The sequence below is a fragment of the Trachemys scripta genome, chromosome 10, assembly GCF_013100865.1.
Source record: "Trachemys scripta elegans isolate TJP31775 chromosome 10, CAS_Tse_1.0, whole genome shotgun sequence".
NCBI classification, from domain to species: domain Eukaryota; kingdom Metazoa; phylum Chordata; order Testudines; family Emydidae; genus Trachemys; species Trachemys scripta.
The window spans coordinates 38035015-38058800 of NC_048307.1; the positions used below are offsets into that span (position 1 = coordinate 38035015).

The following is a 23786-nucleotide window of genomic DNA, read 5'->3' on the forward strand; positions in this document are numbered from 1 at the left end:
CAGCATGGAGTAAGCAAGTAACCTGCAGGGTCTACACAGACACAGTTGCCCTAACTACACCAACATAAGCCCTATGCCTTTCATGGAGGTGGTGTTATTATGGTGATGTAGCAGGGCACTTACATAGGTGGGATCAAGACTATAGTCTGGACCCTGACATAATTTGGTCGATGTAAGCTGCCTTATGTCGACCTAACTCTGTAGTGTAGACCAGATCTAAGACAGGTTTGTTGTGTCAAATGGACTTTTCCATGTTTAAAATAGTCACAAGACTAGGATATGTTTACTGTGTCAGTAAATAAATAACAAGTAATTCAGCCTTTAAAAGAAATGTACTGATTGAAAACAAAATGGAGGGGGAAAAGAGGTAGATAAATGAAGACTGTGGAAGGGGGCAGTTATAGATACTTACAACAGGCTTATAGACACATCCTCTCCGAAACAACAACTAATGGCAGCAAAAAACAATACAGAAGGAGAAAGAGAGAGGTAAAAATTAAAGTAAAATATAAACATAGAGCATGAAGAAAAACATGCATAAGGTGGAATTGGAATGTAGCAGCTCTTTTTTTCCATCTTGCAATTTATGGAAAGGGAAAACAAAATTAGATGTAATCCAGATAAAAGCCAGTTCTGCTTGGAAAGGTTATTGTATTCTATTTATTAGAAACAGGTTTGGGTTGCAAAGTTCTGGCTCTAAATTCCCCAAAGTTTGAGACAATCCAGATATAGGTTTCTTGTGTAGTCTCTTTTCTTAAGAGATTAGGAGCTAACCACAAAGTTTGGATCCACATTCAAACTTATCAAAAGTTACAGGCAGGACCGGCTCCAGGCACCAGCTTACCAAACAGGTGCTTGGGGCGGCACATCTGGCTCTTCGGCGGCAATTTGGCAGTGGGTCGTTTACTCCCGCTCGGAGCGAAGGACCTCCTGCTGCAGTGCCGCAGATCGCAACTTTTTTGTTTGGTTGGTTGGTTTTTGTTTTGTGGGGGGGTGGGGGTGGGGGTGGGGGTGGCTGCTTGGGGCGGCAAAAACCCTGGAGCCGGCCCTGGTTACAGGGTGGTTGAGTGTAACTTGCACCAATTAGGCATTCAATGGTAGTGGAAGATGAGTGTAACTTATACCCATTTGGTATTTAGTGGGGACTAAATTCAGTCCTGATGTAAGTAGGTTGCAGCTCCTATTGAAGTTAATAGGAACTGCACCTATTTATGCCAGAGTTAAATTTTACACCCAAGAGTATCAGGGATGGTGCAGGCATAAATAAAAGTAGAAACGGGATTATTTTACACTCTTGTTAGTTGGTTTTCCTGATAACTGCTCCATCTCTTTAGCTTGTATATCACTCACCTTTTGCACACCCATGGAATGCCAGATTAGTTCAATTTACATTACATTGTCAATACATCCATTTTATTACTACCTTTGGGTATGACCATACTGTGATAAAAGACCCAAGGACTCGGGCTCACAAGGCTAAGGCTGCAGGCTTCAAGAACCTGCAAAGGGGGAGGGTCTCAGAGCCCAGCCTCCAGCCTGAGCCTGAATATCTACAATGCAATTTTTAGTCTTGCAGCCTGAGCCCCGTGAGCCTGAGTCAACTGACCTGAGCTCTGAGATTTCGGGTCACAGTTTTTTTTATTGCAGTACAGAAATATCCTTTGTCACAACTTTCATTGGCGCTGCACCTACTTACTCCAAGCTCCATTTGGCTGTATCTGGCCTCAAGTGCAAAGAAAGGTGTCAGCATGTGGTTGTGGCAGAAGTAGAAAAGGATGTCCTCTTTGTGATCTCTCACCTTTTTTGCAAAGTAATAATGTGGCACCTCGATACCCAGAAGAGCCTGGTAGGTTGAAGGCAACGGGAAGCTGTCCTGAAGCAAAAGGCCATGCTCTTCAGTACTGAAGAATGATATAATTAAAACATCCGGCTGGAAGGGGAAATAAAATATTGTTTTGTTTTTATTTTCCATTTTCAATTGGCAGAGTCTTCACTTGAACAAAAACACCACACAAACACCTGCTGGTGAGGGCACAGCAACAGGCTTCCTCCCTACAGTAAGTGGCCAGCAAGTCATTCTACACTTTAAACTATGTTTGCAGTCATCTCTGCCTCTCAGGAACCAGCCTACCCATCCCTGAAGAGGGAAGTCCCAGTAGCACACTCCTGCTCCAGAAGTCTCTGTTTTAAAGACCCAACATAGGCATAAAGAAATACTCACAACTGCTTTTAAGTTATTTTTAATCCAGCATCATTCCTAGTGCCATTTTAAAAGCTCAAAGTGTTTCACTACAGACATTCTTTTCTAAGGGTATGTCTACACAGCCGACATTAAAAAGCTGCCACTTTAATGTGGCTGTGTTGTCACGGCTCCAGCTCTCCCAGAGCTATAATAAAACCATCTCCACGAGGGGAATAGCTACCAGCACAATCTACACTGCCACTTTACAGTGTTGAAACTTGCATTGCTCAGCGGGGTGTTTTTTCAAGCGTAGACAAGTTTTTCAGTGTAGACAAGGCCTAAGGCTTTAGTTGTCATTCAGCAACCAAAACATAGATGCCTACTATTTAACCTTCTGTGTGCATAACAATATCCCTGGAGATCAGTAACCCTCCCTGTAGGTTTGAAGAACAATATTTGTTAGTTTACTATTGCTGCTCAGCAGTAGCAGGAGCTCACAGATTGTTTTGGGTTATCACACCAATATCAGAGTTATTTGCTAATTCAGCAAAGCACTTAAGCACACACTTAACTTGAAGCATCTAGTCCCAACTGAAGTCAGTGGAACCACTCACACGTTTAATATTATACACAAGTTTAAGTGCTTTGCTGAATAGAGGGTCTCAAACTAAATATTATTTGACCCTTTTCTGCTTCTTTATGTTTAAAGACCGAAAATTATTTAAACACTAAACATTTTGTTCTGCTTCTTCTTCATATTAGAAACATCAAGTCTTTATTTCCTTCTCTTTGCTGGAGCAGGGCTGGCTCTAGGTTTTTTGCCGCCCCAAGCAAAAAAATTTTGGCTGCCCCCAGCCTGTCCCAGCCCTGGGCTCCTCGCCACACCGCCCTGGGCCTTCCCCCCATCCCCCCGACCCGCACCCCCCGCTGCCCCAGCCCTGGGTTCTCCCACACACACACCCTGCCACCCCAGCTCTGAGCTTCCCCCCACGCCTCACCATTGCCCTCCCCCCCCACACACACCTCCTGCCGCCCCAGCCCTGGGTTCTCCGCCCCTCCCCTCCACTGCACCCTCCTGCCGCTACAGCCCTGGGTCACTGGTTACTTGCTCCCAGGGAGGGTCATTCAGCAGAAATTTTGGATGTGCACAGACAGGATTGGTTCCCATATGGTTACAGAACTGCAGTAAAGTGGAACAATTTTCAGCTTGTGTGATTGGAGGATATCTGGATGCATATTATAAGACTGTCCTACATAAATGAGGAAAAGTTGAGGTGCCTTTATTATTCTTTTGTTCCACTCTTTCTTTCTATGGGGAATTTGCCAATGCAATATCACTGTCTTCCTTTTAAATAAACAAAAGGCAATGGCTGTTGAAAATAGCAATTCCAGTCCTAATAACCACTGGGAAGCATTTCTTGCTCAATTTTATCCTACTTTTTCTACAGCAAGTTACAGTGGATCAGTATATTTGATTTGGGAGAAATGAAGTAACAGCTGCCCAAACTGAACTTGAGCACTCCTGAATTTTGAGGTGTTCAAATCTGAAAGGCTGGTGCTGGGGGGAGCTGTGGCTCCGTAGGGGAGCATGGCAGCATGTATGCAGCAGCATGTCTGGCACTGCGCGAAGCCAGACATGCTGGTCTGAGTGGCACGGTAAGGGGGCTGGGGGGTTGGAGAAGGGGTAGCGGGTTTGGGGGGGCAGTCAAGGGACAGGTAGAAGGGGGGTTAGATGGGTCAGGGGTTCGGGGGGCAGTCAGGGGACAGGCAGCAGTTGGATAGTCATGGGACTCCCAGGGGTTTGTCAGGGGACAGGTAAGGGGTGGAGTCCTAGGGGGGAAGTTGGGGGGGGTCTCAGGAGGGGGCAGTTGGGGACAAGGAGAAGGGAGGCTTAGATAGGGGGTGGGGTCCTGGGAGGGGGCAATCAGGGGACAAGGACCAGTGGGGCTTAGATAGGGGGTGGAGTCCTGGGGGGCAGTTGGGGCAGGGGTCCCAGGAGGGGATGATCAGGGGACAGGGAGCAAGGGGGTTGGATGGGTTGGGGTTTCTGTGGGGGGCAGTCAGAGGGAGTGGATGGTGGCAGGGTGGGGGCTACCCTCCCTCCCCAGGGAGTGTCCTATTTTTTGAATGTTAAAATATGGTATCCCTACCCTTCACAGTGCAGCTCTCTATTCAAAGCAGGCTGCAGCGTGAGGTCTCAGCTTCCTCACTCCCTTCCTCTCTTTCCTGTTGGTAGTGGCCAAGGGAATGCTGGGAAATGTAATTCTTTCCCTGCTCCAGGGCTGGCTCTATAGGCAGGGAGCTAACCAAGGAACTACAGCTCCCTGGGCCCCCTGTTGGTTCTCAGCTCCCATGCTGGATCCCTGCCGCCCCTGCAAATGGGCTGCCCCAAGCACGTGCTTGCTTTGCTGGTGCCTAGAGCTGCCCCTGGCTGGAGAACCTTGACAAGGTCTCCGGAGGACCAGAATGTGATACCACAAAAGACTGCAACCTAAACTTCACCTATCACTTCCCCACTATTCAGATTTTCCAAAGATTTTGCCAAGATCACGCAGCAAAGAGAAATGTAAGGGCTTGATATGTCTAATCTGGAGAGGATTATGGCAGGATTATGCATGGTTCTGGTCTGGAAGGGGCAACACGGACCTATACAGTTTAGATCCAAGGAACAATTGTAGGGATCCCCACCAGAGAGCAGATGAGGAGGAAGCATTGTCAGGGTAGTGAAGTCAGGAGTGCTGCAAGCACATTAGCAAGGAAGAGCCTTTGATTTATTTGACAGGCTCTCTGGTAAAATTAAATCTTGGCAACATTTAGTATTAATTCACCACTTTAAAAAAAATGTAAAAAAAGCAGATAAGAGCCATTTCTGGGAAGTGCAATAAAGAGGTATAAAGGCTGTCTCAAAGAAGCAATATAGAGGAAATACTTTTTTTTTTTTTTTTTTTTTTTTTTTTTGTATCTCAACTTTAACTGAAGGGTCTTTATCATTCTAAGTAAACATATCTCGTTACTAGAGATGGGTCCAAGAGACAAAATTTGGATCCATATTTCAAAATGGAATGGTGTTTCAGATCTGGGATTTTGGGTTTGATCCACTGATAAACAGACCTTACTTGCACAATTCTAATCCAGATCCAAGCTTGGATTTTGAATATCCCCAAATTTCAGATATTGGTTCAGACCCACATCTACCTGCGACACTGAGATTTGGGTTCCTTCATAGCGTTATGTCCCTTTCTCTCTTACTTTGTAACTTGCAGTGTTTTTCATGTTTTTTCTCAGCTATATATACTTATGGGGGAAAACCCCCACAGATGAGCAATGAAGAGCAGCATTAGAGCCTTCTGCAAACCCTCCAGAAAAGCCCCAATGATCTCATGATGAAAATCAATATCTTTGAGTTTCTGTGGGAATAAACAAAACTAAAACACCCTGGGCTGTTTGTTACTGATTTGAGCTTACAAAAAACACAATATGAGTGCTCTAGGTAGTTTCAGGAAAAACATTTTGAACTAGCCTCCTGCTCATAAGATTTTCCTATTTTCTTACCACGAGTTCTAATATTTTCAGCATGAACCCCCCTGCTAACAACAAAATGTATTATGACCAATAGAAATCACAAGTACTGGACTCTTAAAAGTTTGTTTGGCTGCTACCTTCTGTGCACCGGATCACAGTATCTACACAGATAATTTAGTGAAGGCCAGAACCAATAGTTTATTACTGGGATAAAAACAAATCAGAGCAGAGCAAGAGAAAAAAAACATACTGTGCTTTCTGAGCTCTCTGTCTGCCGCTGCTGCTTGTCTGGAAACTGCAGGCTTGGTTCAAGGACTGCTTCACATACAAAAAGTCTTGGTTCACCATGGTCCCAAAAGTGGCTAACAGGGATGCGATCTTGCAGTTCTGGATGCTCAGTAACACTCCTGCAAAATCAAACGGAGGACAAACATGTAAAGACAGGTGGAACATGTCCCGGGCTGCTTATTCAATTCATTAACATAAATAAGGGATGAAACATACCATGGGATAGCCCCAAAACTATCATCATATATATAATATAAATGTTTAAAATTTCCTAAAAGTGCAGTCAAGGTACAATAAACTATCATAATAAACACAAATATTCATTGTATTAGGTTCAACCTCATAATAGCAATGCAAAGAGTTCCAGGTTTGACACATTACTCAAGTATTTATAGCTTGCCCAACACTTTCATATCACATGTCCTCTTATGTATTTTATTTCACAACACATTTATTGAATCCCCTGGGAAAGATGTATAATACTCACTCCTGGTGTTTTTTCTTTAGGAGTACTGGGTTACTAGCTGTCAGGCTGAATCCCCACTCTGTCACTCCGAGTGCAGAAGTGGGGCCCGCAAGGATTTTAAAAATTAATACTTGCCACTCCAGGCTTGTATTAAACTCCCAAGGTTACAGCTTTTCTCTGACCTTGGCTTGGTAAACGCTGCCACCACCCAAATGCAACAAAAGTCCCTTTGAACCCAGGAAGGAGCACTTGGGAATACCTCCCTGTGGAGTGCCCTCAAGCCCTTTCACACACACACCTTCCGGGGAAGAGCTGAAAAAGGAAACAAAGGAAATTAGCTGCGGCTACCAGCTAATCAAACAACATGCACAAACCTCTTAGGACACCAAAAATCCAATCCTGTTCTTAAAAAAGGTAAATTTTACTAAAAACAAAAAGAAAGAAAATACTGTGACGGATTGGATCACAGAAAGCCCCTAAGGGTTGCCAACTGATGTGCCAAGACTACTTCTGCCCCTGCTTTCCCTGCCAGCTTGGGACTCCAGCGCCCTTTCTTGTTGAGCCAGACATGCCAGTCTGCTCCAACACAGACCCAGGGTCTGAACCACGTGCCCCAAAGCTGCAGACTTAACTGAAAGCAACTTGAGAAGTGTTCCTGTCTTTAACACTCAGATGCCCAACTCCCAATGGGGTCCAAACCCCAAATAAATCCGTTTAACTCAAATTGTTCGCCCTCTATAACGCTGATAGAGAGACATGCACAGCTGGTTTTGCCCCCCCCCCCCAAGGTATTAATGCATACTCTGGGTTAATTAATAAGTAAAAAGTGATTTTATTAAATACAGAAAGTAGGATTTAAGTGGTTCCAAGTAGTAACAGACAGAACAAAGTGAATTACCAAGCAAAATAAAATAAAATGCGCAAGCCTATGTCTAATACGGTAAGAAGACTGAATACAGATAAAAACCTCACCCTCAGAGGAATTCCAGTAAGCTTCCTTTTACAGACTAGTCTCCTTCTAGTCTGGGTCCAGCAATCACTCACACCCCCTGTAGTTACTGTCCTTTGTTCCAGTCTCTTTCAGGTATCCTTGGGGATGGGGAGAATATCTCTTTAGCCAGCTGAAGACCAAATGGAGAGGTCTCCCAGGGGTTTAAATAGACTTTCTCTTGTGGGTGGAGACCCCCTCCTCTCTCCTATGCAAAGTCCAGCTCCAAGATTGAGTTTTGGAGTCACATGGGCAAGTCACATGTCCATGCATGACTCAGTTTTTACAGGTAGCAGCCATTGTTTACATGCTACCCTGAACGTCCTCAGATAGACTTCTTATGTGGATTGGAACTTTCCAGGATTCATTGTCCTTTAAGTGTTTCTTGATTGGGCACTTAATTTGTACATTCCTTTCTCACGAAACTGATCAAATGCTTTACTAAGGCTACTTAGAAATCAAGCAAGGACACAGCCAATATTCATAACTTCGAATACAACAATGGCACATGCATGCAAATAGGATGAATGGATTCAGTAGATCATAACCTTTACAGAGATATGTTACATGGTGTATGTAGCATAAATCATATTCCAGTTATGTCATAGATATACATTCACAAGCATATTTCCATGAAGCCTTATGGGGTGCACCATCACAAATACATCTGGAACTTAGGCTTTTGCTAAGATTTTAAAAGAGCAATTCCAAAAATCAAGCACCCAAAATAGCTTTCTTGGGGTTCAACTTAAAGGTTACAAGCAAGCAAAAGCATCTGGGGTTATCGCAGAAGAGTCCACAAGCCAATAAGCAATAACCCTAATCACATCTAGCTAAACATTCTGATCTACTTACACACTGGAGTTCAGATAAGTAGTTCTAGGCATGATCTGATGACTTATAATCATACCTGGCTTAGCTGCTTATAGCATGGCTGCTGTGGCCCTTCGGCCCAGAGAGAACAGACAAAGGGAAAGTTTCTTTTCCAATTTTAAAAAGTTCTATCTTCCCATTGGCTCTTTTGGTCAGGTGCCCACTTTTTTTCTTTACCTGGGGGACTTTTTAACCCTTTACAGGTAAAGCAAGTAAAGAACAGCTACCAAGAGGTATTTTACAGCTAACTGGCTGGCTGGGTGTCGATCAAAGAGAGCTATCCCCCCACTTTATTTATTACTAGGGTGACCAGATAGCATATGTGAAAAATTGGGACAGGGCTGGGGGGGTAATAGGTGCATATATAAGAAAAAGTCCCAAATATCGGGACTATCCCCATAAAATCAGGACATCTGGTCACACTATTTATTACACTAGCCAAACATACTAATAAATGGGACTCGGCCCCACCCTGCTTGTAATACAAGTAATACATGGCTGATGTATTGTCCGTGAGAACTGAAACTGGCCTGTTCGTGATGTGGGGCAAGAATGCCTGGCAAGCCAGTCGGACTGCCCTGAGTTCCCTGATATTGATATGGAGCGAAAGCTCCTGCCTAGACCACAGACCTCGAGTCCTGAGTTGTCCCAAGTGGGCTCCCCGGCCCAGTGCAGAGGTATTAGAGACCAGATGTACAGACGGTTTGGAGTCTTGCGAAGGGAACCCCCTTGCAGATCATCCAACAGTGCAACCCCATGTCAAGGAGTCAAGGATTTGAGAAGGCACCATGAGAGCCCTGTTAAGGTGATGTCTGGAAGGGGAGTACACCGTGGCCAGCCAGGCTTGGAGAGATCTGTGTTTCAGCCTCGCATATTGAACTAGGTAAGTGCACGAAGTCATATGGCCGAGTAGGCTCAAGCAATGCCTGACAGTGGTGACTGATTATGACTGTAGGGAGCTTATTATCATCGAGATAGCCCAAAAGAGGTCCTCCAGAAGACTGGCATTTGCCAACATCAAATCGAGAACCGCTCCAATGAATTCAATTCTTTGAACACGTCAGGGTCGACTTCTGCACATTTATTAGACAACCTAATGCCCGGAAGGTCAATTGTATGAGGACGATGTCGGACTCCACTTGCGCTCGAGACCAGCCCTTAATGAGCTTAATGAGTCGTCAAGGTACAGGAACATGTGGACTCCTTTTCTCTTCAGAAATACCGCTACCACTGCCATAAACTTGGTGAAGACTCACTGGGTGGCTGATAGATTGAATGGCAGGTCTGCAAACTGGTAATGCCCTTGGTTCACCACAAACCTCAGAAATCTTCTGTGGCCTTGGAAAAAAATCAGCATATGAAAGTATGCATCTTTCGAGTCAAGGGCAGTATACCTATCCCTTGGATCCAGTGATGGGATGATGTACGCCAAGGAGACCAAGAGGAACTTAAACTTTTTGAGATAGGAGTTGAGCCAACGCAGGTCAAGGATTGGTCCAAGACCTCCCTTGGCTTTGGGGATCAGGAAATAGTGGGACTAGAACCCTTTTCCCTTAGCTATAGTGGAACATCTTCCACAGCTCCCATCTGGAGAAGGGACTGCACTTCTTGCTCTAACAGAAGCTCATGAGAAGGGTCCCTGAAGAGGGACGGGGAAGGTAGGTGGAAAGGTGGGGTAGAAATAAACTAGACGGAATTCTAAACTCCACTGTGTTTAAGACCCAGCGGTCTGAAGTAACCTGTTCCCAAGTTTTGAGGAAATGGGAAATGCGGATGGAAAAGATAGGGATGACTGGATCCTTGATTAAAGGGATTGATAGGTCACCCTTGAGCACCTCATCAGAATGACACAGAACTAACTGTGAAGGCCCTGTGGAGGAGGGTGGAGGTGGCCTACTACGCCCAAACCCATTGTTTCTTCTCCTCCTCTGGTCATGCCATGGTGGTTGGAGATAAAAATGCCGATATTGTTTTGGCCTATACAGTCTCTTTGGCTGTGCCAGAGTATGCAGCCCCAGGGACTGTAATGTCAGCCTGGAGTCTTTTAGGCCATGTAGCCTGGCATCTGTTTGCTCTGAAAAGATCAAGGGTCCTGTGACGTTATTGACATGAACATAGATGACGGTTGCAACCAAGGTCCTATGGTTGCACCAAATCTTGTACAGAGGAGGTCAAGTAAGGTGTCTATGAAAAGGTTGTAACTTGCTGGTTATGGTTATGCTGTCTGCATGTGTGTATCATTTTTGTATTTGAAGTTCTGAATATTGGCTATGTACTTGCATCTCAATATGTTTGATTCTAAGTAGCATCAGTGAAGCATTTGGTCAGCTTCTTGGGAAAGGACTATTCTGAGTAAGTGCCCAATCAAGCAACAGAGGGTCCTGTGGCACCTTTGAGACTAACAGAAGTACTGGGAGCATAAGCTTTCGTGGGTAAGAACCTCACTTCTTGCATCTGAAGAAGTGAGGTTCTTACCCACGAAAGCTTATGCTCCCAGTACTTCTGTTAGTCTCAAAGGTGCCACAGGACCCTCTGTTGCTTGATTGGGCACTNAGAAGTACTGGGAGCATAAGCTTTCGTGGGTAAGAACCTCACTTCTTGCATCTGAAGAAGTGAGGTTCTTACCCACGAAAGCTTATGCTCCCAGTACTTCTGTTAGTCTCAAAGGTGCCACAGGACCCTCTGTTGCTTTTTACAGATTCAGACTAACACGGCTACCCCTCTGATACTTGCCCAATCAAGAAACACTTAACTGACAATGGACTTTGGGAGACGCCAATCCACATCTGAGCTTTCCTGGGAACGTTCAAACTAACATATAAACAATGGCATCAGCCTGCAAAAAGCTGAATCATTCATGGACATGTGACTTGCCCAGGTGACTACAAACTCCATCTTGTTGCTGTGATTTTGCACAGAAGAACAAAGGGGTTTTCGCCCACAAGAGAGAGAATATAAAAGGCCACTCTCCATTTTGTCTTCAGCTGGCTCAAGAAATGGCTTTTCCACCCCAAAGAGATGCCTGAAAGAAACTGGAACAAAGGTCTGTAACTACGAGTGGGGTGGGGTGGGGTGGGGTGAGTGATTGCTGGACCCAGGCCATAACCCACAACGTTGGTCTGAAAAAGATTGGGCCCAGCCTAGGAAGGAGTCTAGTCTATGAAAAAAGAACAGGAGTACTTGTGGCACCTTAGAGACTAACAAATTTATTAGAGCATAAGCTTTCGTGGACTACAGCCCACTTCTTCGGATGCATATAGAATGGAACATATATTGAGGAGCTATATATACACACATACAGAGAGCATGAACAGGTGGGAGTTGTCTTACCAACTCTGAGAGGCCAATGAAGTAAGTGAAAAAAAACTTTTGAAGTGATAATCAACATAGCCCAGTACAGACAGTTTGATAAGAAGTGTGAGAATACTTACAAGGGGAGATAGATTCAATGTTTGTAATGGCTCAGCCATTCCCAGTCCTTATTCAATCCTAAGTTGATTGTATCTAGTTTGCAATTCCAGCTCAGCAGTCTCTCGTTGGAGTCTGTTTTTGAAGTTTTTCTGTTGTAAGATAGCCACCCGCAGGTCTGTCATTGAATGACCAGACAGGTTAAAGTGTTCTCCCACTGGTTTTTGAGTATTATGATTCCTGATGTCAGATTTGTGTCCATTAATTCTTTTGCGTAGAGAGACTACTCTGTAGTCTGTGAAAGAAGCTTATTGGGACATCTCTGAGGGTGAGATTTACCGGTATTCAGTTTCCTACTGTATTAGGCTTAGACTTGCGTGTTTTGTTTGATTTTGCTTGGTAACTTACATTGTTCTGTCTGTTATTACTTGAAACCACTTAAATCCTACTTTTTATACTTAATAAAATCACTTTTGCTTATTAATTAACCCAGAGTAAGTAAGTAATTAATACCTGGGGGAGCAAACATATCTCTCGATCAGTGCATCTCTCTTTATCAGTGTTATAGAGAGCGGACAATTTATGAGTTTACCCTGTATAAGCTTTATACAGAGTAAAATGGATTAATTTGGGGAAAGACTGAATACTGGGAACTGGGAAAGTCCCTGTTACCTGAGCAGTCCCCTAAATTCTGTGAACTGCAGGGGGCGTGGCCCAACTTCTTGGTCTGTGCTGTAGCCGACTGGTGTGTCGAGCTCAGCAAGACAGGAGTGGAGGAAAGCCACCTCTGATAGTGGGGTTTGCTCTCAGTGATATCCCAGCACATCGAGTGACAATCTTGACGGAGTTACTGTGACCCAACCCATCACAGGTCCCTCAAATGGCAGGTCTCATAATGGCTGTTGAACTTCCTGCAGGAACCCTGATGCCTGCAACCAGTAGCTTCTGTGCATGGTGATGCACATGGCTGTGGCTATCAATCTGGCCACAGAATCTGCAGCATCCAGGGCTGCCTGCAGAGAGGCTCTGGCCACTGTCTTGCCCTCCTACGTGAGGGTCAAGAACACCTGCTGGCTATTCTGGGGAGGCCTATATTTAAATGTATTCATTGCTTCCCACGTGTTAAAATTATAGCAACACAGCAATGTTTGCCAGTTTGCTATGCAAAGTTGAAGCCTGCCTGTTGAGTAGGCTTTCCACCCAAGCAGGCCCAACTTTTTAAGTTCTTTTGCTTTCGGTGTTGACCCCACCTGGCCTTAGCGATACTTCTCATTGGCAGCCGCTACCATGAGTGACCCAGGGGTAGGGTGTGAAAATAAAAATTCACAGCCTTTAACATCTACAAAATACTTCCACTCCGTTCTTTTGGCTGTGGGCAGGAGGGAGGCTGGGTTCTGACAAAGAGCCTTAACAGACTCCATAATCACCTCATGCTGGGGGAGACCAACCTTTGCGGGAGCTGTTGCTGCCAAGACGTCCAAGAAGCCACGGGTTGGCAAATTGACGACTTCAGCCTGCAAGCCCAGGTTGGACACCACCCACTTTAATAAAACCTGGTGGGCTCCTTTGTCATCAGCTCCTCATCTGGCAAAGAGGCAGAAGAGCTGTGCATAGCTGTCAGTGGTAGTGTTTGCCGCGGTGCCAGAGAGGGAGAGCGGTCCAGCACGGGTCTTGCTCTATCCCAATCTCTTCGCCTATCTCCTCCTGGTGCTGGAGAGCAGCTCTTTTCATGGTGTCTATGATGTTTCTTCTTGGGCACTGGTGAGGAGGAACAGTGCTGACAGCCTCTACCAGTGGGAGGCGCACTGCAGACCAATGACAATGTACGCAGCACCAAGTCAGATCTTACCTCTGAGGCGGGTCTCAGTGCTACCTCCATCAAGAGTTTATTTAGTCTCGATGTCCTGTCTTTTTGGGTGCACGGTTAAAACTCCCGACAGATCTATCAGCAATCATTCCTGTGGGTCTCTTCCAAACACTTGAGACAGCTCAAGTGAGGGTCACTGGTGGACACAGGTTTGTCACAGGAAGAGCAAGGCTTAAACCCCAGAGACCAAGGCGAGGGGCACCTCACCAGTTGCGGAGAGATTTCTTAACTCTATCACACTAAAACTTACTAAAAACTATTCTAACAAACAAACAAACTGTATAAGAACCACTATAAGAATTTTGCCAAGACAAAGCAGGGAGTTCCAACAGCCATCACGGGCGGTAAGAAGGAAAAGACAGTTACCTCTTTTCATAACTGGTGTTCAAGATGTGTTCCTCATGTCCATTCCGTTCTAGGTGTGTGTGCTCACCACATGCACCGGTGCCAGAAGTTTTTCCCTCAGTGGTATCCATAGGGGACCGGCTCTGGCACGCTCTGGAGTGACGCGCATATGCCGCTGCATAAGGGGCACCGCCAGCTTCCCCCAACCCTCCTTTTTGCCATAAACTCCAACAGTGGGGAAGTAGGGCAGGTCATGGAATGGACATGAGCAACGCATCTCAAAGAACATCAGTTACGAAAAAAGGTAACCGTCTTTTCTTCTTTGAGTGCTTGCTCATGTCCATTCCATTCTAGGTGACTCCTAAGCAGTACCACCGGAGGCAGGTAGGAATTCATGGACATGTAGACTGCAACACAGCCCTGCTGAACCCAGCATCATCTCTGGCCTACTGGGTGATGGCGTAATGTGTGGTAAACGAGTGCTGCCAAGACCATGTCGTGGCCCTGCAGATGTCCTGAATAGGGACATGGGCTAGGAAGGCCACCGAGGACGCTTGCGTTCTGGTCGAGTGGGCTTTCATAAATTGATGGCGGCTGGGCCTGAGCCAGCTCATAGCAGGTATGGATGCAAGAGGTGATCCAGTTTGAGATCCTCTGAGAGGACACAGGAAGGCTCTTCATTCTTTCTGCTGTTGCTATGAAGAGTTCAGCTGATCTGCAGAAAAGTCTGGTGCGTTCCAAATAGAAAATCAGCACACGCCGAACATCCAAAGCATGTAGCCACCTCTCCTCACTGGAGGAGTGTAGTTTAGGACAGAACACCGGGAGGAAGATGTCCTGGTTGACATGGAAGGAGGATACCGCCTTAGGCAGAAAAGCTGGATGGGGCTGCAGGTGGACCTTGTCTTCGTAAAAAACAGTATATGGTGGCTCTGATGTGAGGGCCCGCAGTTCGGAGACCCTCCTCGCTGAGATAATGGCCACCAGGAAAGCCACCTTCCATGAGAGAGGAAGCATGAGGCCAAAGGCTCAAAGGGCAGCCCGGTGAGCCTCAAAAGAGGACCAGGTTGAGATATCACTGGGGAACTGGGTCCCTGTTCAGCGGGAAGAGCCTTTCCAGGCCCTTCAGGAACCTCACTGTCATGTCTTGTCATGTGAAAACACCAACTGACCTTGAATATGCGTGTGGAATGCCGATATGGCTGCCTAGTAGACCTTGATGGAGGAGAAAGTGAGTCCCTGATTCTTCAACTGAAGCAGATAATCCAGGATGGATTGGAGAGACGACTGGGTTGGTCAGATACTATGCTCCACCGCACAGCTGGAGAACGGCTTCCACTTAGCCAGGTGCGTAGCTCTAGTTGAGGGCTTCCTATTTTCCAAGAGAATTTGCCGCACCTGACTGGAGCAAGTCTGCTCCTCTGGGTTTAGCCTCGCAGCAGCCAAGCTGTGAGGTGAAGTGGGGCGAGATTCGGGTGCAGGAGCCAACCATGGTCCTGGGATAGGAGATCCGGGCATTCGGGCAGTGGCCACACCTAGGTCCATGAGCGAGTGTTGGTGAAGCCACGCCGGGGCGACCATGATGACACGAGCCTTGTCCCTTTTGGTCTTGGACAAGGCTCTGCTGATAAGAGGGATCGGCGGGAAAGCATACAGCAGATCGCTCACCCATGACAGGAGAAATGTATCTGAAATGCATCGCCTAGACCCTTCAGGGAGCAGAAATGCCGACATTTCCTGTTCTGTTTGGTGGCGAACAGATCCACTCAGGGAGTTCCCCACCTGCAGAAGAGCATCCTGGCGACCTCGGGATGGAGCTCCCACTTGTGGTGAGAGCAAAAAGACTTGCTGAGGCAGTCCACCAGCGTGCTGTGAACACCAGGGAGATGTGCCGCTTCCATGTGGATTCCATGCTGGATACAGAAATCCCACAGATGGATGGCTTCCTGACAAAGAGCCGATGATCACGCTCCCTCTTGCCTGTTCACATAGAACATAGAGGCCGTGTTGTCTGTCAGGACTCGCACCGCTTGACCCAACAACTTGGGGAGGAAGACCCTGCCAGCTAGGCAGATGACACTGAGCTCTTTGACATTTAAGTGCAGTGCACCCTCCACCGGGGACCAGGTTTCCACATTGTCACAATATATGCCCCCCATCCAAGGTCTGAGGCATCTGATATCAGCAAGATCGAGGATTCATGAACAGCACCCCTGCCATCACCCTCCTGGGGTTAAACCACCACTTTAGGGAGGTGAGTACGTTGCACAGGATCGCGACAACCCTGTCCAGGTGATTTCTGGACAGGGAATAGGCCATTGCCAGCCACAGCAGGAGGGGCCGCATTTTGAGCCTTGCGGACCACGCAGGTGCACATTGCCATGTGGCCTAGCATCCTGAGACAGACTCTCGCTGTGGTGATTGGGTGCACGAAGAGGTTAGCAATTAGCTTTGACATTGATGTAAGCAGAGTCAGGATGAGCTCTACCCTGACATCTGGTGGTGAATTATGGCGAGTGTGGAAAAGAACTCCAGGGGCAGAGCAGAGCCTTGTGGGAGCGGCCCAAGGGACGGCTGGAGGGTGAGCGGAGCGGTGCGGCTCGGCTCACAGGTCGGTGAGCGGAGTGGCGCGGCTCACAGGTCGGTGAGCAGAGCGGAGCAGAGTGGCGCGGCTCACAGGTCGGTGAGCGGAGCGGAGTGGAGCAGCTGCCAGAGCAGTTCGGGGGACGGCAGGAGTGGGACTGCAGGTGGAATGGAGCAGTTCGTGGTGAAGGCTGCAGTGGAACCCCACGGAGAAGCAGCCGGTTGGCCTCGGATCACGTAAGGTGCCCCTTAACACCCTGCTCACCCCCCTCCCTTTTTGAACTCTGGGGCTGCACTGATCATGGACAGAGACTTTGGGGGGTTGTCGGACTTTTGGGACTTTTGTGATTCTTGGGTTGCTGGACCCAAGAGACTTTGGGATTGGTGGACTTTTGGGACTTTGGTGATTCTTGGGTCGCTGGTTTCAAGAACCAATGGGAGAGGACACGGCCCAATTTGCTGGGGTGGGTCTTCGCTCATGGTTTGGTCTAAGAACTATAGTTCTGGTGTTTTTCCAATTTAATGCTGATGTTGTTTACCTCATGTTATTAAACATTTTCTGTTACACTCAGACTCCGTGCTTGCGAGAGGGGAAGTATTGCCTCTTAGAGGCGCCCAGGGGGTGGTATGTAATTGTCCCAGGTCACTGGGTGGGGGCTCGAGCCGGTTTTGCATTGTGTTATTGAAACGGAACCCCTAGATACAGAACCCGGCCCTTGTTGCTGCCAACTTAGATGGGCAGAAGGGTTACATTTTTGGGGGCTCGTCCGGGATCCCCTGGGTCAGTACCCCTCGCAAGCACCTGTTGAGTCTTCCCCTGCATTGGGAAACAATTGTGGTTATATTTTGAGGAAATTGCTGTTTGTATAATGGCTAATATGTCGGGTTTGTTGGGCCCCGGCCCTGCAGCCTCTAGCTCAGGGACCACAGCCTCAGCCAATGATTGGGCAAAAGCACTGGGGCAAATATTGGAAAAGGTTGTGTTGTCCCATGCTAGGTCAAACTCTTGTCGTGAGTTAAGGTTATTTGCTGGGGCAGAGGAGTTCGAACCCTGGTTGGAGCATACCACTGAAATGCTGCAGGAGTGGGCCGTACCTGATGCAGAAAAGCGAAGATGTCTGATAGAGAGCCTTAGTGGCCCAGCATTAGATGTGATTCGCACCCTGAAGCTCATTGACCCTGGGGTCAGTGTGAAGGACTGCCTAGAGGCCCTTGATCATACCTTTGGGAGTGTAGAGGGCCCTGAAGACAGTTACTGTAAGTTCCTTAATTCCCGACAGCAAATTGGCGAGAAGATTTCAGCCTATATACAGAGGCTGGAAAGACTGCTTCAGAGAGCTGTCATGAGGGGTGCAGTGACTGCTGAACAGATGGATCGGACCAGACTGGCTCAAATTGTAAGAGGAGCTCAATATCAGAACTCGATTCTACTCCATCTCCGGCTAAGAGAACGACGGGAACATCCCCCAAGTTATTCCCAGCTGATAAAGGAGGTCAGAGAAGAGGAAGAAAGGCAAGCTGCCAGCGAGTTTTGGGAAGCCCAAACATTGGAGCCAGCCGGCACAACACCACTGCAAACGGCCAGTGTACTGATGGTGAGCACCACAGAGGAACTTGCCCAACAAGTGCAGGTCCTGACAGAACGGATAGCTGAACTGCAAAGCACCATTGACCAAGCTAAGACTTCCGGGAATAAGGAGCCTCTGACCGTGGCGATGGAGAAGTCAGCATTTAGAGCCACCATCCCATCTGGGCGAAGAGGGAAAGGACAATTCTTCCTCTACCGATGTGGTCAGGATGGACACAGTGCTGCCAAGTGCCATAATGAAGAAAACCCCTCCTTAGTGTATGGAAAGCTGAGGATCAGTTGGGAGAGATCCGGTAGCTGCCAGAGAGTCCGGGGACGGGGACCACCCAGGCCTGCAGGATTTGAAGATTCCCCCAGAAAAGACTGTCCAGCTGGGATCCCCGCAGTCATGGTCATGGTGAAGATTGAAGAGGTGGAGTGTAAAGCCGTGCTTGACACTGGATCTCAAGTGACTATTATATTTCAGTCATTCTACCAACAAATGCTTAGGCACCTGCCTATACAGCCACTGACTGGCGTTGGTCTGTGTGGCCTCAGCATGGATGAATACCCCTACCAAGGGTATGTCATAGTGCACCTGGAATTCCCAGAGGAGGTTGCTGGGGGTAAGAGAAGAGGTGGACACAGCTGCATTAATATGCCCTGACCCTAAAGGGACCTCTGATGTGTCTGTGCTGATAGGGACCAACTCCAGTCTCTTCAAGGTGCTCGCGGATTACTGCAGACGACGGGCTGGGGACCAGTACCTGAATACCCTGATGATCCATACGCTTTGTGCTGAAGCCTATAGGAAGATTGAGGGTGCTAAAAAGGAGACATCTGAGCTACCGATTGGGGCGCTGAAGTACATGGGCACAACCCCGTTAGTAGTGCCTGCAAGGACGGAGCAAGAAGTGCTTGTCATGAGTACTCGGCTGAAAGGCAGTAAAGGGGCATTAGCAATGGTAGAGCAGCCAGTTGAAGGAGAGCTCCCGGAAGGAGTGCTGGTCCCCATTGGAGTCATAACCCTACCTGCTGAAGCCCAGGAAAAGGTGACTATACTGATTGCTAATGAAACAAGTCGAGATGTTGTTGTGAAGCAAGGACAAAAGATAGCGGATCTCTTTGAGCCTGAATCAATTGTAAAACCCCAGTGTGAGACTCAAGTTCCGCCAATAGACCCTGCAAAGTTTGACTTTGGAGATTCACCGTTGTCCGAGGAGTGGAAAGATCGCCTGAGGAGGAAACTTTGTGAAAGATCCAAGGTGTTCTCATTGCATGAGTGGGATGTGGGATGTGCAAAAGGAGTAGAGCACAACATCAGACTACATGACTCTCGACCTTTCAGGGAGAGATCTAGTAGGATTGCCCTCTCCGAGATGGAAGATGTGCGACAACATCTTCAGGAGCTGGCTGCGAATGGCATCATTACAGAGTCCCGCAGCCCATATGCCTCACCCATTGTGGTGGTCCGTAAAAAGAATGGGAAAATCCGGATGTGTATTGACTACCGCACCCTAAACCGCCGTACTGTGGTTGACCAGTACACAATGCCCCGAGTCCAAGATGCCTTAGACTGTTTGCTGGGAAGCCAGTGGTTCTCTGTGTTGGATCTTCGGAGTGGATACTACCAGATCCCTCTGGGTGAAGCAGATAAGGAGAAGACAGCCTTCATCTGCCCATTAGGGTTTTATCAGTTTGAACGCATGCCCCAAGGGATCTCTGGAGCACCTGCCACATTTCAACGTCTTATGGAGAAAGTTGTGGGAGACATGAATTTACTGCAAGTGTTAGTTTATTTGGATGACCTGATAGTGTTTGGAAGAACCTTGGAGGAGCATGAAGAAAGACTTCTTAAAGTGCTTGATAGGTTAGAGGATTATGGTTTGAAGCTTTCAATTGACAAATGCCAGTTCTGCAGGACCTCAGTGAAATATGTGGGTCACATCGTGTCCCAAGAGGGTGTGAGTACTGATCCCGATAAAACAGAAGCCCTCACTACATGGCCATGTCCAAGTAACTACAGAGAACTCAAGACCTTTCTTGGGTTTAGTGGCTACTATCGAAGATTTGTGAAAAACTATGCTACGATTGTAAAACCTCTGAATGATCTTACCAGGGGATACCAGTCCAGCAGGAACAAATCTAAGACCAAGAATAAGGGAAGGTCCCCAAAGCCTCCTGTGCAGAGACACTATGGCCCCTTCGAACCCTTTGGGCCACGGTGGGATGAGAGATGTGAAAGGGCTTTTCGAGAAATCATTACTTGCCTAACTCATGCTCCAGTCCTGGTCTTTGCTGACCCAAGCAAGCCATTTATCCTGCATACTGATGCCAGTTTGGAGGGTCTGGGAGCAGTACTGTACCAGGAAGTGGAAGGAAGATGTAAACCTGTAGCCTTTGCCAGCCGAGGACTGTCTGATAGTGAAACTCGCTATCCCACCCACAAGCTGGAGTTCTTGGCCTTGAAATGGGCCATCACTGAGAAATTTCGAGACTACTTATATGGTGCTCAGTTCCAGGTGTGGACAGACAACAACCCACTGACCTATGTGTTAACAAGTGCTAAGCTGGATGCTACAGGGCAAAGATGGGTGGCCGCTTTGGCTAGCTATGACTTCAGCATTCAATACCGATCAGGGAGAAGCAATGTAGATGCAGATGCATTGTCCAGGCGTCCACAGGCACCAGGAGTTGCTGTGATACCCACAGATGGAGTGAGGGCTATTTGCAGTGTGAGTCGCCGGGAGCCAGAGTCCCATGAGAGTCTTCATGGATGTGCTGCAGAAGCTTTGGGCCTTCCCCCTGAATGCGTGCCTTCTGCTTCAGTGAACTATATTGCGTTGGACCAATCTCCTTTGCCCATGCTCAATGCGGCTGACTGGCAGGAAGCCCAGCTGCAAGATATTGGCATTCGTGATACACTACTTGCCAAAAGGGAGGGGCGAAGCCCAGCTGTGGTTGTCCCACCTAACCCGGAGGGTAAACTACTATTGAGAGAATGGACCAAACTAAAACTGATTCAGGGAGTGCTACATCGAGTGACCACAGACCCTTTACAAAAGCAACGAGCACAGCTAGTGCTGCCAAAAGAGTACAGAGCCCTGGCCATGAGGGCCCTGCATGATGACTTTGGACATTTAGGGATGGAGAGGACCCTGGAACTTCTTCGTAGTAGATTCTATTGGCCCCGGATGGCTGAAGATGTTCGTAGGAAATGTGAGACTTGCGCTCGATGTGTTCAAAGGAAAACTCTGCCCACGAGGGCTGCATATCTCAAGAACATCACCAGCACCAAACCTTTGGAACTGGTATGCATCGATTTCTTGTCTTTAGAAGTAGACAAGAGGAATATTGGGAACATTCTAGTAGTGACTGACCATTATACACGATATGCGCAGGCATATCCCACGCGTGATCAGAGGGCCACCACGGTTGCTCGAGTACTGTGGGAGAAATATTTCTCAGTTTATGGATTTCCAGCCCGGATACACTCGGATCAGGGGCGGGACTTTGAGAGTCATCTTCTGAAGGAGGTGCTGAGGATAGCAGGAATTAAGAAGTCTAGAACAACGCCTTATCACCCGCAAGGTGATCCTCAGCCAGAGAGGTTCAACCGAACCCTATTAGATATGTTGGGGACTTTGCGACCAGAGCAGAAAGCAACCTGGAGCCAACATGTTGCATATCTGGTGCACGCCTACAATGCCACAAAGAATGATGCTACAGGAGTCACCCCATATCTCTTAATGTTTGGACGAGAACCAAGATTACCCATAGACCTGTGCTTTGGTGTATCAGAGGATGGAGATAGCTATGAAACTCATCAGCAATATGTATCCCGACTGAGAGAAAAGCTGCGGGATGCTTATCACTTAGCTACATCTGCGGCTTGGAAGAACGCCGACCGCAACAAACATCGATATGATGCTAGGGTACGTCTGCAAGAACTCCAGCCGGGGGACAGAGTTCTGCTGCAAAATTTGGGTATTGCTGGCAAACACAAGATAGCCGACAGATGGAAGGCAATACCTTACTTGGTGATGGAAAAGCTAGGAGACCTGCCGGTCTACAAGATCAAACCTGAAGAGGGTCCAGGGCAGACAAAGACAGTGCATAGAAACCTTTTGCTCCCTGTGGGGGAATTGGTAGGCACCCCGTATGAGATGGGCCACAACAGGGCAACTGGGCAGAACGAAGGTGCTGGACCAAAGCCGCCCTCCAACGTGGACAGCCAGCCCCCTGCAGCTAACCTACCCCCATGCAGCACATCTGAGAGTGAGTCTGAGGAGGAAGACACAACCATGGTGTATCCTGGGATGGAGACAAGATTTCAGTCTCGATCGGCTGAATCAAAAGAGAGCTCCTCTTCTTCCATCCTAAACCCCATGGCAGAAGTATTTAGGCCCATTCCTGACACCCCTGAGCCACTGGTGGGACCCCCATGTGATGACACACCCAAGTTATTGGACAGTGGAGACATACAGGTGGAGGATGTCCTGGACACCTTGGACCCTCCACTGTTAGAACTAGAAATGCAGGGGCCTATGCCAGTAGCCGAGGGACCCTCAAAGGAAACCTCTCCATCCATCGTTCAAGAGGCTGTCCCGCCCACCACGGCAACAGAGATTCTCAATAGACGAGACAGGGTAATAAGACCAGTAAAACGGTTGACTTATGATGCACCTGGGGTAACTAGTGAGGAACCAATATGTTTAGCACACAGGCTTGTGGAAGCTAAAGTTGGCTATCTGAGGCCCTTTGGAGGGAACCAGTGAGTTGTTATAATAGGGAGTGTGATTTGTCGGGACGACAAATTTTCGGCTGGGGGGGAGGATGTAAGCAGAGTCAGGATGAGCTCTACCCTGACATCTGGTGGTGAATTATGGCGAGTGTGGAAAAGAACTCCAGGGGCTGATCTTGTTTGCATAGGCACACCCACTCGCCTGGCATGAAACCACAGCAACTCAAAGTGGTTACTTTGGCTGGTGTGGGATCCCCAGTTTCTCTGTTATTGGGGCAGGAAGAATAAAGTTTTGTTACCCTGATTCTGTGAATCAAGGCCAGTGGAACTGTTGTATGACAGAAGGACTGAGTGAGTCATTCACCATTACCTAGGTAGCATTTGCTTGTCAAGGGGCATGGGTTACAAAACCCAGTGAATTGAGAGAGGATGGGGACAGGTATTGGTACCTGATGGTGTGGGTCCCTTTTGTGGGCCTGAAACACCAATTGCACCTCCTTCTCTCTCCACTGTTGAATGTCAGAGCTAACTTTGATTCCCTTAGGAGTCTAGTTACAGACTGCTGAGCTGAGTTCACTTTGGGCCAATAGTGCACCAGCACTGGGGCTCCCCTACTACTAGCTGAAATCACTAAGAGCTGAAATCACAAAAGAGCTAAAGCTATTTAAGAGCTGAGATCACTGAGGCTGTGTTAACTAGTGGGGGAGCCTGAAGCTATTGCTAAGTTAGCTTAGCGGGGGTGAGCGGAGCGGCTCACAGGTCGGTGAGCGGAGCGGCTGGAGGAGCAGCTAGCAGAGCAGAGCCTTGTGGGAGCGGCCCAAGGGACGGCTGGAGGGTGAGCGGTGCGGCTCGGCTCACAGGTCGGTGAGCGGAGTGGCGCGGCTCACAGGTCGGTGAGCAGAGCGGAGCAGAGCGGCGCGGCTCACAGGTCGGTGAGCGGAGCGGAGCGGAGC

At 47.8% G+C, this 23786-nt stretch overlaps 1 protein-coding gene and 1 long non-coding RNA gene across 7 annotated transcripts in view; one reads left to right on the forward strand and one right to left on the reverse strand.

Annotated features, from left to right (window-relative positions):
* The window catches only part of IFT140 (intraflagellar transport 140), a 247720-nt gene that overhangs the window by 82509 nt on the left and 141425 nt on the right, over nucleotides 1-23786 (reverse strand). For 5 of the 6 annotated variants that reach the window (XM_034784204.1, XM_034784203.1, XM_034784205.1 and 2 more), the window contains 3 exons: nucleotides 5955-6111; nucleotides 1799-1930; nucleotides 413-448 (listed from right to left, as the gene is read on the reverse strand). In XM_034784204.1, coding sequence (XP_034640095.1) covers nucleotides 413-448; nucleotides 1799-1930; nucleotides 5955-6111 — 325 coding nt within the window. The remainder of the gene's footprint in view (nucleotides 1-412; nucleotides 449-1798; nucleotides 1931-5954; nucleotides 6112-23786) is intronic. The other variant, XM_034784206.1, reaches the window with a different exon arrangement.
* LOC117884100 overlaps nucleotides 2008-23786 on the forward strand; it is a 41450-nt gene continuing 19671 nt past the window's right edge. Inside the window, exon 1 of the long non-coding RNA XR_004647492.1 lies at nucleotides 2008-2057. This is a non-coding gene — a long non-coding RNA (uncharacterized LOC117884100). The remainder of the gene's footprint in view (nucleotides 2058-23786) is intronic.